The 14,698-nt window shown below is 41.8% G+C and overlaps 1 protein-coding gene across 1 annotated transcript in view; it reads right to left on the bottom strand.

The window, feature by feature from the left end:
- prorp (protein only RNase P catalytic subunit) overlaps positions 1 to 14,698 on the bottom strand; it is a 19,372-nt gene continuing 4,674 nt past the window's right edge. The window contains exons 4-7 of the mRNA XM_061220315.1: positions 10,746 to 10,853; positions 2,872 to 3,020; positions 1,903 to 2,101; positions 1 to 224 (exon numbers count right to left, since the gene is read on the bottom strand). Of these exons, the coding sequence (XP_061076299.1) occupies positions 96 to 224; positions 1,903 to 2,101; positions 2,872 to 3,020; positions 10,746 to 10,853 (585 nt within the window). The 3' untranslated portion in view covers positions 1 to 95. The remainder of the gene's footprint in view (positions 225 to 1,902; positions 2,102 to 2,871; positions 3,021 to 10,745; positions 10,854 to 14,698) is intronic.

The raw sequence follows: 14,698 nt of genomic DNA on the forward strand, positions 1-14,698 counted from the left end.
TTTGTGAAATCATTTTTATTAACTTTATAAAATAAATACATCCCTTTAAACATGCTATAACCAATTACTTTTATTGGAAGAAAAAAAAAAAGAGGTCATTTTCTGGTGAGACAAAGCCACTTCTGGGGCACTTCAAAGGTGCACCGGTCTACCCCATCCGCATCATAGGGAATGTGCCAGGATGTTTTGTCTGTCTGAACGATGGTATCATAATCCTGTATTGTCTGAAATGAGAGCACAAAGAAGATATTCTTAAACCCTGATACTTCAATAAATGAATATATGTTTTAGACTATATACTGGAGATAACATCTTATATTTAGCACAACATTGAAACATTTTACCAATTTGTTGCTATGAACAGTTTACAGTGGGGTGCAAAGATTTGGGCACCCCTGGTTTAAATGTCTGTTACAATGAATTAGTATGTGATCAAAAGCAAACCTGAACTCTAAATGGTAGAGTTAGGTAAAGCAATAAATATTTAATTTTATATGGTCTATACATTATAAAAAAGGAAAAGGGCCCAGTGAAAAGGTTTGCAAACCTTTTTGGATTATTCTTTGTTACTTTTTAAAAAGATGATCCCAGGTGATTTACTTGTTAGGGATTTAATCAGGCAGTTGATTACAATTCCAGGGCTGAACTTTATTCTGAAGTAACTCCATAATTTCTAAAGTATCAAACTTTGGCCAGCAGCAAAGAAGGTATGTTTGGAGAAAAAAGGGTGTAAAGAACACCTTGCCAACTGTGAAGCTCCATTATGCTTTGTTGTGCAGCAGCTGGGGGCACAGGAAATATTGTGCGAGTGGAAGGAAGAATGGATTCCACCAAATACCAAGAAATTCTAGAGGCGAATATTCAAAGCTCAGTCCAGACATTGAAGGTGAAGAGAGGTTGGGTATTCCAGCAATACAATGGTCCAAAGCATACCTCGAAATCAACCAAGAATGACCTCAGGAAAGACGGATGAAGGTTATGGAATGACCACCACAGTCCTGAGACTTGAATATTATCGAAAATCTGTGTAGAGATCTCAAACATAACGTACTTGCAAGGAGGCCGAAGAATATTTCTGAGCTAGAGGTGTTCTGCCAGGAACAATGGGGAGAAATTCCAAAAGCGAGATTTGAAAGCCTCTTGGTTGTCTACAGCAAGTGTTTACAAGTGGTTATAATTGCCCGAGGAGAAGTAATAACTGACAGGGTTCTCAAACTTTCGCACAGGGCCTTTTTCCTTTTTTATTAGTTTGAAACTGTGAAAAATTGAAATAAGTAATCTTGCTTTGAAATTTGAAGAAATGTGTCATGTTTAACGCTGCATTTTGAGGTCAGGTTCGCTTCCGCTCATATGTTCATTTTTTAAATTCACATGTTGTTCACTTATATTTTGAGTGTGTCCCCAGTTCTGACATTCTCTATTTTTGGCCATTAAGTATTATGTAATGTAATGTTGGTTCCCGTTTGAATCCGTGGCCCTAGCTGGCTGCTGTGAACAGCAAAACATTGATTATGCTCCGGAGTTTAATACCAAGGTGTCAAAGGAAAATATACACATTCCAAATTATTTCTTTAGGGACGATGTCACATTTTGTAGCAGACCTTCACGTTTACGAGTTCCGCTACAATTGCATTTATTGCATATCTTTGATAGAAGCAACCAAATGAACAAATTAAAATTTTATTAAGTTTATATTTTGTTATGTCACTTGCACTGCTACCATATTGTTCAATTCAGATCTGGCACTAGTCACCTACGACACATAGAAGAGGCCCCAGATTTTTCTTTTTTATAAACTTCTCTTAATCCCATCTCCACTCCATAGAGCATCATCGTGGCAGCTTATATAGTACCCGAATGAACCTCCCTTCCTCCTCCACTGGAGCTCTCAAGCTCTCTCACCTGGAACTGGAAATGAACCTTTTTCAGTATCCAAGTGTTCAGTACAAGCTGGTGCCCACGCTGCCACTTGAAGAAGAGGCGTTTCATTGCACTATTGGGCATGCAGGCCTTGTGGTCTCGCATCAGATCCTGGGACACGAAGACGCAGTGATTTCCAGAATGCAGGGCAGCGTACAGGATGAAGGGGTCATCCTCAGTACTGCCCAGATAAAAACAAGTATAACAGACATGAGCCATATCATTCATCATGTGCAGTCAAGCATTATCTGCCTTTTACATAGTACAACTACATATACTAGTTGTCTCTCGGTTCTCAACTCCAGTCCTCGGGACCCACTTGCCAGAAAGTTTTTGTTTTAACCAGTGATTGAACTAGTTCCTTGTTACAACAAAAACCTTCTGGTGAGTGGGTCCCGAGAACTGTTGAGAAGACTTGAGAAACACTGCTGTAGTTGATGATTTTGCCTCCAACTTCCATCCCAGCATCACCTTAGTTAGTCACTGATCTCCATGAAACATCAGCAAGTCTTAAGTCACTGAATCTCCTGCTATACATGTCCTAAAAACTGTCTTCTCACCAGGGTAGCTAAAATCATGAGCAAATTAAATTAATAATAAGCACAATTAATTGTCTTATAAACAACTCTCAGCCAATTGCTTACTTAACTTGGGAACCATGCATGTGTGGAAACACCCGCTTTCAATACACTTTGTATCCCACATCTCCCATTATTTTCCCTAATTCGGAGAGAGGAACTTACAGAACAGGATGACGATACAGATTGCAGAAAACACGCAATTGAATTTCATTGCCGGGAGTTCATTAATGTACAAACGCAGGCACAACTGGGGTTAAATGGTTGCGAAATATCTCAGACGAAACGTCTAACAAACGACAAATGCAGATTCCACCACATATCTTAAATATTTGCGTGGGGAAATATGCTCCCAGACTGGTGAGTGACTCACAGGTTGTCAGTGAAGAAGCAGTGAGCCCTCCTCTGGATGAGGCTCATGTGACGTTGGTCCCATTTGCAGGACTGCTGCAGCATGTGCTTCCTGCCCAGGACCAGGACCCGCCAGCCCTGCTTCTTCAGCTGCGACACCACTTCCAGGAGCTGCAGGGAGCATGCAAACATATTCAGCCCCCATGTTAAAGTAACCCTAACCCACATTAACAGCATTGAACTAATCCCATTCACAAAAGCTCAAAATTAATGTCATTAAAATTAATTTTGCTTCGTTTAACCCTTTCGGTCCCAAGCCAAATATGAACTGGCTCCATCCAAATAACAAAGGGGTTTTGGCTTTGGTTGAGAAAATTGAGTAGGGTTTTAATAGGGACTCAAAACAATAGCAGCAGTTTTGATAGGTTGAAAAGGTACAGTATAAGTTTGAGTGCCATATGGCGCGCTTGGGATTTTATGGTAGTTATGCTTGAGTGCCATATTGCCCTCTTGGGACTGAAAGGGTTACACCACCGGAAGAACATTTAGGGCAACTGTTGACAGGTCACATGAATATCAGCATATCGCTTGCTTTTGAGAGTGGCGTGTCGTGCGATTCTGTACATTTGGAAATGGTTGGGAAACGCTGCATTAGAGCATAAATTGCAAGGTTCAATGCGGGGTCATTTTTATTTAAATAGGGAGTGGACTGAATGGAAAAGTGAAAAAAACAACAACCTCAGCATCGATGATCTGCCATTGGTCTGAGATCATGAAAATAAATTATTCAGTTGTGGATGATTACATCTTGCTACTGCACAATGTCTATTAATTTCTATTATATGACTTACAACTTGCACAACAGTTGCTCTTACGGTTGACTGTTCACATAGCTTGCATATAACTGCTTATAAATACATTTAATTCTGATTAAGTACTAGAAAGTGTCCCAAATGTTATTTTAACCTCTGGCCTTGTGGTTACAACCTCCATTCTTAACAAATTCCACACGGTTGTTTTTTTTTTTAATTTTATTTTTTTTTGTGAATGAAAAACCCCGTAGTGTGAATCCAATGAGCTGTTCTTTTTTGATGCATAACCTTTTACGCACTCTCCTCATCTATGAGAAATTCCCCTCTGTTGAACTTGTGTGTGAAGTAACTGACGCATCCACTGGGGGGGAATTATTTTGTCTGTCTTTGTCTGGCCTATATATTGTCATCCTTTTTGTGTGTCACCTACTCATTTTCTCAGACACCACACATGGGAGTTTCCTGTTGCACAGGAAGTGGGATATTCCTATCTTTGGTGCAAGGAGGAAGGACAGAAAGATGGAAAAGGAAACGTTTCCTCCTCAGACAGAGCTCAGCGAAGTAAAATTCCAGACTAACACAGTTACACATCTACTTCTACAATGTGCTCATATCATATTTAAACCATCACCATCCAGGTTTCATTCATGAGTGTTCATTGACAAGATAATTAAATTAAATTCAAGAAGATAAATAATTCATTCATATTAATCACAAGTGTAATTTCACAGGATTGTCTCATGACAGGGTCCGTTCAACAGAAATACTGCTCACTTGTAACAATTGTTGGGTGCTATGAAACAGTGCAGGGTGTGGGGCATTTATATAGAAAATGAGATCATATTACAAGTAAAGTATCACTGAACTAATTGTTCTTCTCCTTTTCCCTCATGAAAGTAGGTATTTGACTGAATAAAATTGCAGTGCTCGTGACTGCAGTCACGATCACAATAGCTGGAAAGTAATTCTGGCAACAGTACAAATGAGCTCCATGATACAGGATTTAGGGATTGGTTCCCTAGTGCTGATTCATATTAAGGAAGTGGTATTCGTGATACAGCATGTGTTCTCTCTTTTTTTTTTTTTTTTTCTTGCCTGGAAAGCACCGTGCTCTGCTGTATCTTGTTTAATTACTGAACTTTCACCTCATCCAGGTGCTATTCACAACAAGCGAAGGTCACTTCCCTCTGTCCTGCCTACAAACTTCCCAGCTAAATTCCCCCACCTATATATGCCGCCACGGAAAAAAAAAGTTAAAACCTAAAAGTAACAATTAACTTTCAAGATGGGAAGAAAAATGTGTTCATAAGGTGGCCCTCATATTTGGAACAATTGTTAGCATGGACTGTATTCCAAAACTTTATGGGCCAAAACATTTGTGGAAGAAGAACTTGACTTTGGGCCAGTTACACCAAGAGACCAAGAAACCCCCCTCCTTCACCCACCCTCACCCTTTCAACTTTGTGAGAGAAAAGTTCCCCAGGTAGAGTTGGGGACATACCCAATCTCACATGAGAAAAGTTCCTCTAACGGCAGGGAATCTTTTCTGTCTGTGATGTCATGAAGCCTGTCTGGCTAGCGCATACCCTCCCAAGGACACACAGAGAATCATCCTCCTTAGTCTGAACTATGTGTTCCCAGGAAATTCTGTGACTCTCTTCAATAATAATGGTCAGCCATTATCACTAAAAAAATAAACGATCATTGTGAATACGTATTGATTAGCTTCAATGCACATGCATAGGAATGTTGATTCAGGAATGTTCAAAAGATTAAAATCCATTCACATTTCCTGCTCAGCTTCTGAGAACAATCATATCTCGATGTCCACACTACACGGAAACACACTTCCTATGAAAAGGGCTTCTGCCAAAATTGTGTTCTTATATTTGTTATCTGTTACACTAGATCACTTGTCAATCAGAAAACCCCAAGAACACCAATGTAATAAAATAACTAAAATGATAACTTATGCCAACTTTGGATTGGCATATAAGCAGTAAACAGTATCTTCTAACAAAGATAACCAGCAGATAACCTGTGATGGATACACATTTACAGTATAGCTTGGGGTCTTAAGCATTAGCCGTTAAATACCAGCTACAAATGGGACAAAAGTCACAACCATAATCAAAACTGAAAGAGGGGAGAAAAAAAAAAGAACATTAAAAAAAACGACATTTAGTGCTGCGTGTGGCTGCTCCTGTTAGTCATATAACAATGGGACAGAAATCCCCTGGCTGTCTCGACATGGTTCTGAAAGGGTGGGCGTTCAGCACTGCTTCCTGCCCAGCACCCACACCGCAGCCTGCAGCTGCAGTTCAGCATGCAGTTTCACAGCCCCAAAAATGGCAGCATCCACAATGGGACTCACTGCACTGTCTTCATGCCCCCAGGTTAGAGTAATATGTTCACAGGCCTGCACTTCTGTGAGGTACTGCAGAAATCCAAATGCAAACCAGTCTCTATGATGCGTTTGACTCTGCTCAAGCAATATCTAGGCCAAGATCTCACATACTAGTCGTGTGAATCTGTGGGGTCTGGAGACCTTCATGGGTGATTTTCAACGGACAGCCAATTTAGGCCATTAAAATAAGGCGTATGGCACGTCGTTCCGTTAATGACTTAAGTGCTGAAACACACCGAAAGCTAGCAGACGCTGTTGCCCTATAGTATTGGAGTTATAGATCCCTGATCTAGGGAATGTAAAGGTGGTTTACTTATCCTCATCATGCGACTTCCGTAAGAAAGGGGGTAGTTAACAGGCAGAAGCTGTACATTTAATGTCACACTCCAAGTGAACAGGAGGTGTAAGTGAGGGTTCTTTCTATCTTTGCATGTTTTTGCCATCTCAGTACTTGCAGACAGGGGAAAGATTTGTGATTAGCTAACATTTGGTGCAGTCCACTGCTGCCCCTATGCTCATGAATGTTTAACTAAATCGATATAATGTGATTGGTGGCAAGTTAACTATCAAGTTATTCCAAAAAATTATCTTGTTTGTGTGCTAAGCAGGTTGACAAAGCGTTTTCGTTCTTAATTCGTAGTATGTCGCCGCTGGCAAGAATAACTGGTAATCCTGCTTCTGAGGGCATGGCTTTGTGTTCGATGTGGCACATGTGCTACCCAGAGCATGAATTCATCTGAACGGAGGGTGACAGAGTTCCTCATTCCTCATGGAACACCCTCAAATGACTTGATGACTCCTGGTGCCATCTTTGAGGGGAAGTACAAACGGCGAGTGAGCCAGCCATCAGGAATGCAGACCAACAAGTTTAATTTGTGTGTTATGGATTTGTTTCATGAATTGTTCTGGTAATCATCACATATCAGTTAATGTGTCACAAAAGATCTGTTTGGGTGCTAATGCTACACTCAAGAGATGAAGCCATCCAACAGGCATCTCAAACCCATTTCTGTCGATCTGTACACAGCAAACCAACAACGTTACAGTGAGCCCTCATAGAATTGAAATGTGAAATAAGACGTGTCCCTTGGACAAAAACCAGCCTGAATTTCGGTGAGGACAGCTAACAACTATGGATTAACAACAGATATCACAAACAGTCAACAGTGTGGGCAAACCAGCTCAGACTCGAAGAACCAATGTTTTATGGTGAAGAAACACAGGCACATAATATGCACATGCACACAGCAGATTTCCAGTAAATTAGTCCATTGAACAAAAGCACAACTTTCTATTCTCACAGCTTAACAAGCATACCAACTGGCTAGAAAAAGTGTACAAAATAAAATATCAATTTCCCATCATGACTATGGGTGTGTAAAGCAGACATTATGAAACTGACAAGAGTATCCGGAGGACGATGTGTCGGAGCAAAAAGGTTGTAGCCGGGTAGCTAGCAATGTGACTGAATAAGATTCTGCAGGCTTGTTGATCTGAACGGCCATAAATTACCTGCTGTACAGTGCTTGCTGCTTCCCGATGATAGGAAACAGCAGGTCATCTGCAGAATTTAGCTACTGTGGGACACCCAAGAGGAAAAGGGATAGAACATCTACCACAACTAAATTTACCAGAGCTCTACCATCACCATTGCACTGTGCTTTAAATACGTCCTTCAAACGCCAAAAACCCAAACAACCGGCAGAGTTTAATACTTCCTGCCCCAAGTTGCTACGCACTGCAATACACAATGCACCCTTTAAACAGAGAAAGCGCTAGTGTCGTGTAAGAGCGGAGGTCTGCGATGAGATTAGACTTAAACTGCTTCTGTAACAGACATCTAAAAATACTCAAGAAACCTCCCCCACAGGAAGTGGGTGAGGGGAAGGCACCGGATTATCAGAACCCCGGCAGCCTGCTACAACAGGGCCCTGTGAGTGAGGCCTGACCACAAGGGTCACAGGACCGGGCCCAAATGGAAAACATAGTCGCATCAAAAATTCCTCTTCAGAATTGAGATACCCTTTTTTTTTTTTTTTTCCAACCACACTGGGCTCAGCCTGATAAGTCGAGAAGCTGCTCTGTGTCAGGGGAGAACCCTGCAGCACAAGGAAAGAATGCAACTGACTAAACTAATGGGTCTGCAGGCTCACAGAGAGCATGACACGAACAAATATTTGATAATCAAGCACCATCTTTATGACACTGTCGTGCGCGAGGCACTGTACAGGGCATGGTAAAAGCACCGGGGTTGTCACTGAATCAAGATATTGTTGAAATAATATTTTATATTTCAAATGAATTAAGAGAGAGCTTTGATGTAAACCTGAGTTAGAGGAGACTAGCCCAGAGCAGATGATAGTGGGTCAAAGACAATGCCTTCTGTCAGAAGCCGTCCTGATAAAATGGGTTCTTTTTTTAATCGAATCTGCACGAAACGGCAAACAAAACAAAAAATTCACAATCACTTTCACAAGTTAGAAAAGACAGACCGAACAATAATTACTTAAATTTAATTTGAAATCTCAAATGATGAAATGACAAAAATTTTCAAGCTAGCTTTCCCTTCCTAGGAGCCAAACTGCCATTCCAAGCCTGGTACAGTCATACAACAGGTCACCTTTTTCTAAAGAACCTATAACTATGAATATTCTTGGGAACTTTCAGCAGTTCAAGAAATGCAGAAGTGCCACTGGTGTTACAGGGCAGGTAAAAAAGCCTTCCTCCTTCCTGTAAAATAACCAGCAGGTGTTAAGAATTGGAGTGCATTATCAGAAGGGGTTAATCGTGTTTAATGCTCCAGGGTTAAAATCTACATAGCAATAGTGCAGTATGCTGAGCACAGGGACTGACATGAACACAAAGAGTTCCCCTGGGGTACTCTGAAACTTTGAAAGTTTCACAGGGTCTTTACCGGTGGGGAGTGGAAAACCTGACAATGCGTTTGAGGGGGTAGAACTTCTAAATCTGTGCCTCTCTATGTCAGGCGGTAGCGGTGGAATGATTAAGACAATATAGGATGAAACCCCCTTAAATTATGACTTGTGGGCGTTTTAAGAAAAAAAAAAGAAAAAAAAAAAAGAATTTTTAGATTTTTTTTTTTTTTTTTTTTTTTAGCAATGCATTTGTGCAGTATGGAGTTCTCCCGACTATCCAGTGAAAGGAAATTCCAGTGGAATTTCACTCTGGCAGGGCTGGGGGTTTCCCTATAACTCCTATTTTATAAACAATGTGACCAGGTGATCAAATATTCCTGAGAAGAGGAGACAGATCTGGAAATGCCACGCTGCTACTGGAAGCCTTATGGAACAGAATTCTGTGTGGTTTGCTAGATGAAAGGGCATCAAAGATAATGGCTTCCATCAAAGGGAGTCTTGATAAAATGCATTATTTTTGAGTGCAGCTTATTTAGTTTTTATCTACAGAACAAAGTAGCAAATTAAATATCACTGTCACGAGTTCAAAAGGGACAAACCGAGCAAGAGTTGAAATTTAATTTGAAATCTTACATGAAAAAAATCCCCTTACACTTCTGAGGGGGCATTCCCTTTATAGGATCCAAACTACCATTCCAAATCCAAACTCGGCCCAGGCACGGCTAAGGGGGTGCTGGTTAGTGTCGGCGGTGGTGGCCAGTGTCAGCAGGAAAGCACCCTTTCAGCTGTAGGGCTTGTGTAACTCTGCGATTACGTCAGGGTGGGAACCTGAGGTCATCCTGCTCAAATACAGCCTAAACCAGAGATGGGAAAGTGAGTCACTGCCTTCGACTCGTCTTGCTGTCTGGACTGAGAAACTTGGATCTGCAGGACCGTTGCCATGCCAATGGTTTGTTTCAGATACAAGCTCCTCCCAGCACTGTTTAAAAATGGGGACAGAACAGGGTGGGGCGACGCCAGTCCCAGGGGAGTGTCTGGAGTTTTACGTAAATGCCTGAGGAGTCACACATAGCAACGTCTCTACAGGCTAACACCAAGGTACAACAATCGTGCTTCTAAACACACCCTTAAAAGAAGGATTACCTGCCGTTCCGGTCAGCAACAAGGGCTTGAAATGAGAAGCATTCCAGGAATTGCTGCACACTGCTATCACTGGTACATCTAATGTGGCTCTTAGTGGGCTCTGGAGCTAGACCTTTTTAACCAAATGCAGGCACATGCATACTTGGGCTCCCTCTCCACCAATGGCTGCCGTCGCATCATCTAGGTGGGTGCTACACATTGGTGATGGTTGAGACAAGTTTTCCTCTCATCACTGTAAAGTGCTTTGAGTATGAGAAAGGCGCTATATAAATGCAAGGGATTATTCATTATAATTTAAATGATTATGTGCGAATATTACGCCAGGTCTGCAAGGAGCAGACTTCCAACACTCAACAGCATCACTTCTGCCATAAAATAATTCAAAAGGCTTTTTAATCTGCGTGCAACACTTCAATCTAACAAACTAAAGCCTGACAATCTAACTAACTGATAGCCGCACAGTAACAACTTGAGGAAGGCCTGGAGCTGACCATCTCTCAGACAGAGGAGCGGTTACCGCAGGCTACGACAAACACTGAGACACCCCTTTCATGATTTTTGAAGCTGTACACTTCTTGGGAACAGATTGTTGATACTTTGCGCTGAAATGATCAAAGGGAAGACATTCAAAGTCCACTTGAGAATGTTGAGCACTCACCATCTGAGACTGCTTCCCTCTGATGGTGGTGTTGGCCACATTGAGGCCATCTATGACCACATCGAAAGCTGGGTTCTGCTTCACAAAGGCCTTGAATAGCTCCAGCTCCTACAGGAAAGGGGAACGTCAGTCATTCATGCGTTTCAGCTTCGTTATGCATTGCTAGGTAAACCATCAAAATGTGTCAGCTGTCTCTCACACGGTAATAACTCATACTGCAATTTTATTTCTCAGAATAGCCTGTTCAGTGGGTTTCCTGACTTGCTACCTTTGCTTAGATAAGACACCACAGCTGCACTCGCAGAACAAACGGCCCATCTCACAAAGTGAACTAAAGTAACTCCATAAAGAACAGAGGCTCCAGGCAAGGTTCCAAAATACTTTTTTTTTTTTCACACAACGAGGAGTTTTATTTAGCTTTTGTTTTCTTTTTTTAAATTGAACACTGGTATGCACCCAGAGAGGCGCTGGGCCTGAGGGCACACAGGAGTGCGGGGGAATTTCCTGCACTGTCCCGGCCAGTGCTTCCTTACCTTTCAGTCAGCTGTGTATTGCAGCGAAGAAGAAAACAAACACAACAGTGTGGCATCAGGAAACCTTGCCACACAATGGAGGCATTGAAGCGCGTGTTTCGGAATTCGCAACACTACTCCAGCCGAACCAAGGTTATGGCAGCCACGTGCAGCACGGGACCTTCAATGGAGCCATCTTGTGCTCACAGAAATCACTGACTTTTCAGGTCCACCACCATTCACTTTTAGGTCCCGTGCATAAAAATAAAACGCATAAAGCACTCCGTTTATATGGGTGGTGTCGCAACTTCCCATTCAACCTGACAACTCCGCTGTCTGAACCAACCAAAACATAATGCTTAAAAGGCTATTTTAACCTCCTTAGTTAGTCACTGTTGCTACTAACAAGATGCATTAAAAAACAAAAATTAAAAAGTATGTATGCAGCACAATTTTACTGCAGTGATAAATGCAGAAAAGTCAAAGGCAGACAATTAATTAAGAACTGCACTATAAGCATTTTCAATTTGTTGGCATTGCGGAAAAACACCTTTGCACATTCTCACAGCATTGGAGACCCTCGACTGCACTTTTACTTCTGCTTCTGCAAAACCAAAGACCGGCACATCCCTGTTCTGAAATTCCCCAACCACTGCTTCAGCTGCTCAGAATCAAATCTCGTTAGCTTGAGAAAAGAGTAAATGCACGCTGGCCCCAACTAAATAAAATAACACAGCCACTACACCCTATGCACCGTTCTGGAGTGACTGGTGTACGTATTTTTAAACCAGAGACATAGCAACAAACTGTTGCAGAAAGTCCGAGGATACAGGCAGTTGTGCAGCGTTCGGCTAAATCTCATTTCCTGACCAGAGAGAGCCGTGCGGATGCAGAGGAGACGCACTTCTGCAATCCTATAAATATTTGGGGGAATTCCGGTTTTATTAGGGGTTTTTCAGCTGGACACAAAAGCTCCTATGAACATTCCTTCATCCGTTTTCCCAATACATCCCGAGTCATGTAGCAAGTCATGTAACAAGTATTAAATGGGCATGTAGAGTATTTAGAGCATATTTTGCAAGCAGTCCACATGTACTGGAAATTATTTTAACATTTGTTCAGTTAAGATTGTAACAACAGGAAGGTTTTAAAGGCAGTCAATTACAAGCCTACATTGTATCATTGCTCTCAAACACAATCGTCTTGATTTTCCTGCAAGCCCTTCGTGCAAGAATACGCTTCCATCACCGTGGAGCCGTAACGTGCGGCGCTGCTGGATCCGGGGGGTTGTGGACAGGAGGGCGCCGAGAGAGCAGAAGCACGACAAGATGGAAAAGCCGGGAATTCCCAGACAGAGGTCACGAGGCCTCTCCCCACAATGCCTTTCAGGAGGCCGGGCTTGGCGGTAAAGAGCAGGTGTGGCGAGAACATGAGGAGAAAACACGACTTTCTTTTCTCTGTCCCCAGAGGCAGGCAAGGCCTGACAAACAGGACCAAGCACCCCAGGGGAGCAGCGCTTTGTGTGCTCTGCCCAGCCCAGTCAGGGTTGGACCTGGTCCTCTCTTCACTTCAGTTGCTCTTATAGATATGGGATCAGCCCCCAACAGTTTTGGTCACATTTGGTAACAATGTGAGATTCATTATGTGGATTTATGTTCAAGGAAAAATGGAACTTTGGAAGCTTAAAATATCTGGATGACTAATAAAAAGCCTTGCGATCTCTTCAAGGGGAAAACAAATCTATTTCATCTTAAGTTTTGAGGGAACACTAGTCAAATATTTGAAAATGTACCCCAGAGAAAAAAAAAAAAAAATACATTGATTAAATATCAGCGCCCAAACAAAGGCCAATTCACCTGCGTTTCATTCTCTCATGAACTCCTTGGAAATACTTTAAGGAAATTTCGAATTCCTGTGGACAGAAAGCAGGTTGCATTTCATGGTAATCTTGCATGTGTCTGTTATGTTCTTAGAAATAGAAGGACAAAACCCCCACATTATGTTTTACAGCGTTACCTTTTTAACCGACAAAGCCAAAACGGGAGGGGGCGATCAGGGGAATGGCAGACCACAGGTTAAGACAAGTTCCATACCCAGCACTTACATTAGACAAAAACGCAAGAGTTCTATCCATGCAAATATGAAGGCTGCACATTCATTCTTATACCAATAATGAATTATACAAGTATAAATACACTTTTTCAGTGTATTTCTGTAATACATTTTACCTCCACAGACAAATTTGAAAGTATATGCATGCTTGTTAATGAGACCCTACAGCCACCAGTTTTTGACTTCAGTTCATTAAAGATAGCTCAGCACTGAGGTTAAAGGACGCAGACCAGGGACTTTCCACTTGCGTGACTGTTTTTTTTCTTTTGGTGCTAAAATTTGAAACCTCTTACTCGGTTACATAATGCACCAAATGTATATATCTGAGAGAAGCTGTGTGATAGGCTTCTCCTATGAGATTTACCAAGAGAAACATGAAAGAATCAGTACAAACACAAGGAAATGCAACCTTTTGTCAGCAAATGCTTTTAACTTCACATGATACAGAGTCAATGGTGCAAAGGGGAGATCAATTTCTGATAATAGGAACCAGTCTACATCTTTATGCTCAGACAAATGATAATTTCACTTTTGATATCAGTCATACCGTGCTTCTTATTCCATTGCACATCTTAACTGATAGTATCTGCAGAAGTATTAGCTTGAGGCCTGCACACAGTATGCAAAACTAAAAGTAATTTCCCTATTGAGAGCATAATGCAGGCATTTCCTACTTTGGGTGAGAGATTAAAACTGCATGCAGTATTAACTACTTCACACTGAATAGTCTGTATAGTTTTGGTCAGGCCTAACTATGGCAGGGGATCTCTCATGTAAGGACCGTGCATGTTCATTTGCAAGCTTCATCACAGCCTGGCAGGAAACATTGTGTGAATAGTTCTGTTGAATTCAGTTGTGATTGCTCAACAAGAGAACTCTGCCAAGCTACCTGGTCCATCCGGTGTATTATGCATACACACATCAGACAAATATCTGGGATTTTTTTTTTATGCTCGCTTAACAGCAGAGATTACCCAGTAAATATTTACAAATGACACAAGGCTGGAAAGCATAACACTGGACATGTACTTAATTGTGTAAACCCTTGACATGTACGTGCTTGCTCACACCAAGTACTTAGTAGGAGATTGCTGAAATATCCAAGTCGGTGTGAAAGGGGCTTTTTCTTTACCTCCAAACCACTCTGGGCCCTGACCTGTAGAACTGTACTGTGAACCTGTCATTTGCCTGAAGAGGAAATGGAGAAACAAGCAGGAACATGTGCTGGGAATCCCCTACAACTGGCCTAAATCAGGAGCCCACCAGAGTCTGCAGAACACAGCACGCTATTTTCATGTCCTCTCTGCCTTCCGAGGCTTTCGTTTCCTT

The sequence above is a fragment of the Conger conger genome, chromosome 1, assembly GCF_963514075.1.
Source record: "Conger conger chromosome 1, fConCon1.1, whole genome shotgun sequence".
In the NCBI taxonomy this organism is placed as follows: domain Eukaryota; kingdom Metazoa; phylum Chordata; class Actinopteri; order Anguilliformes; family Congridae; genus Conger; species Conger conger.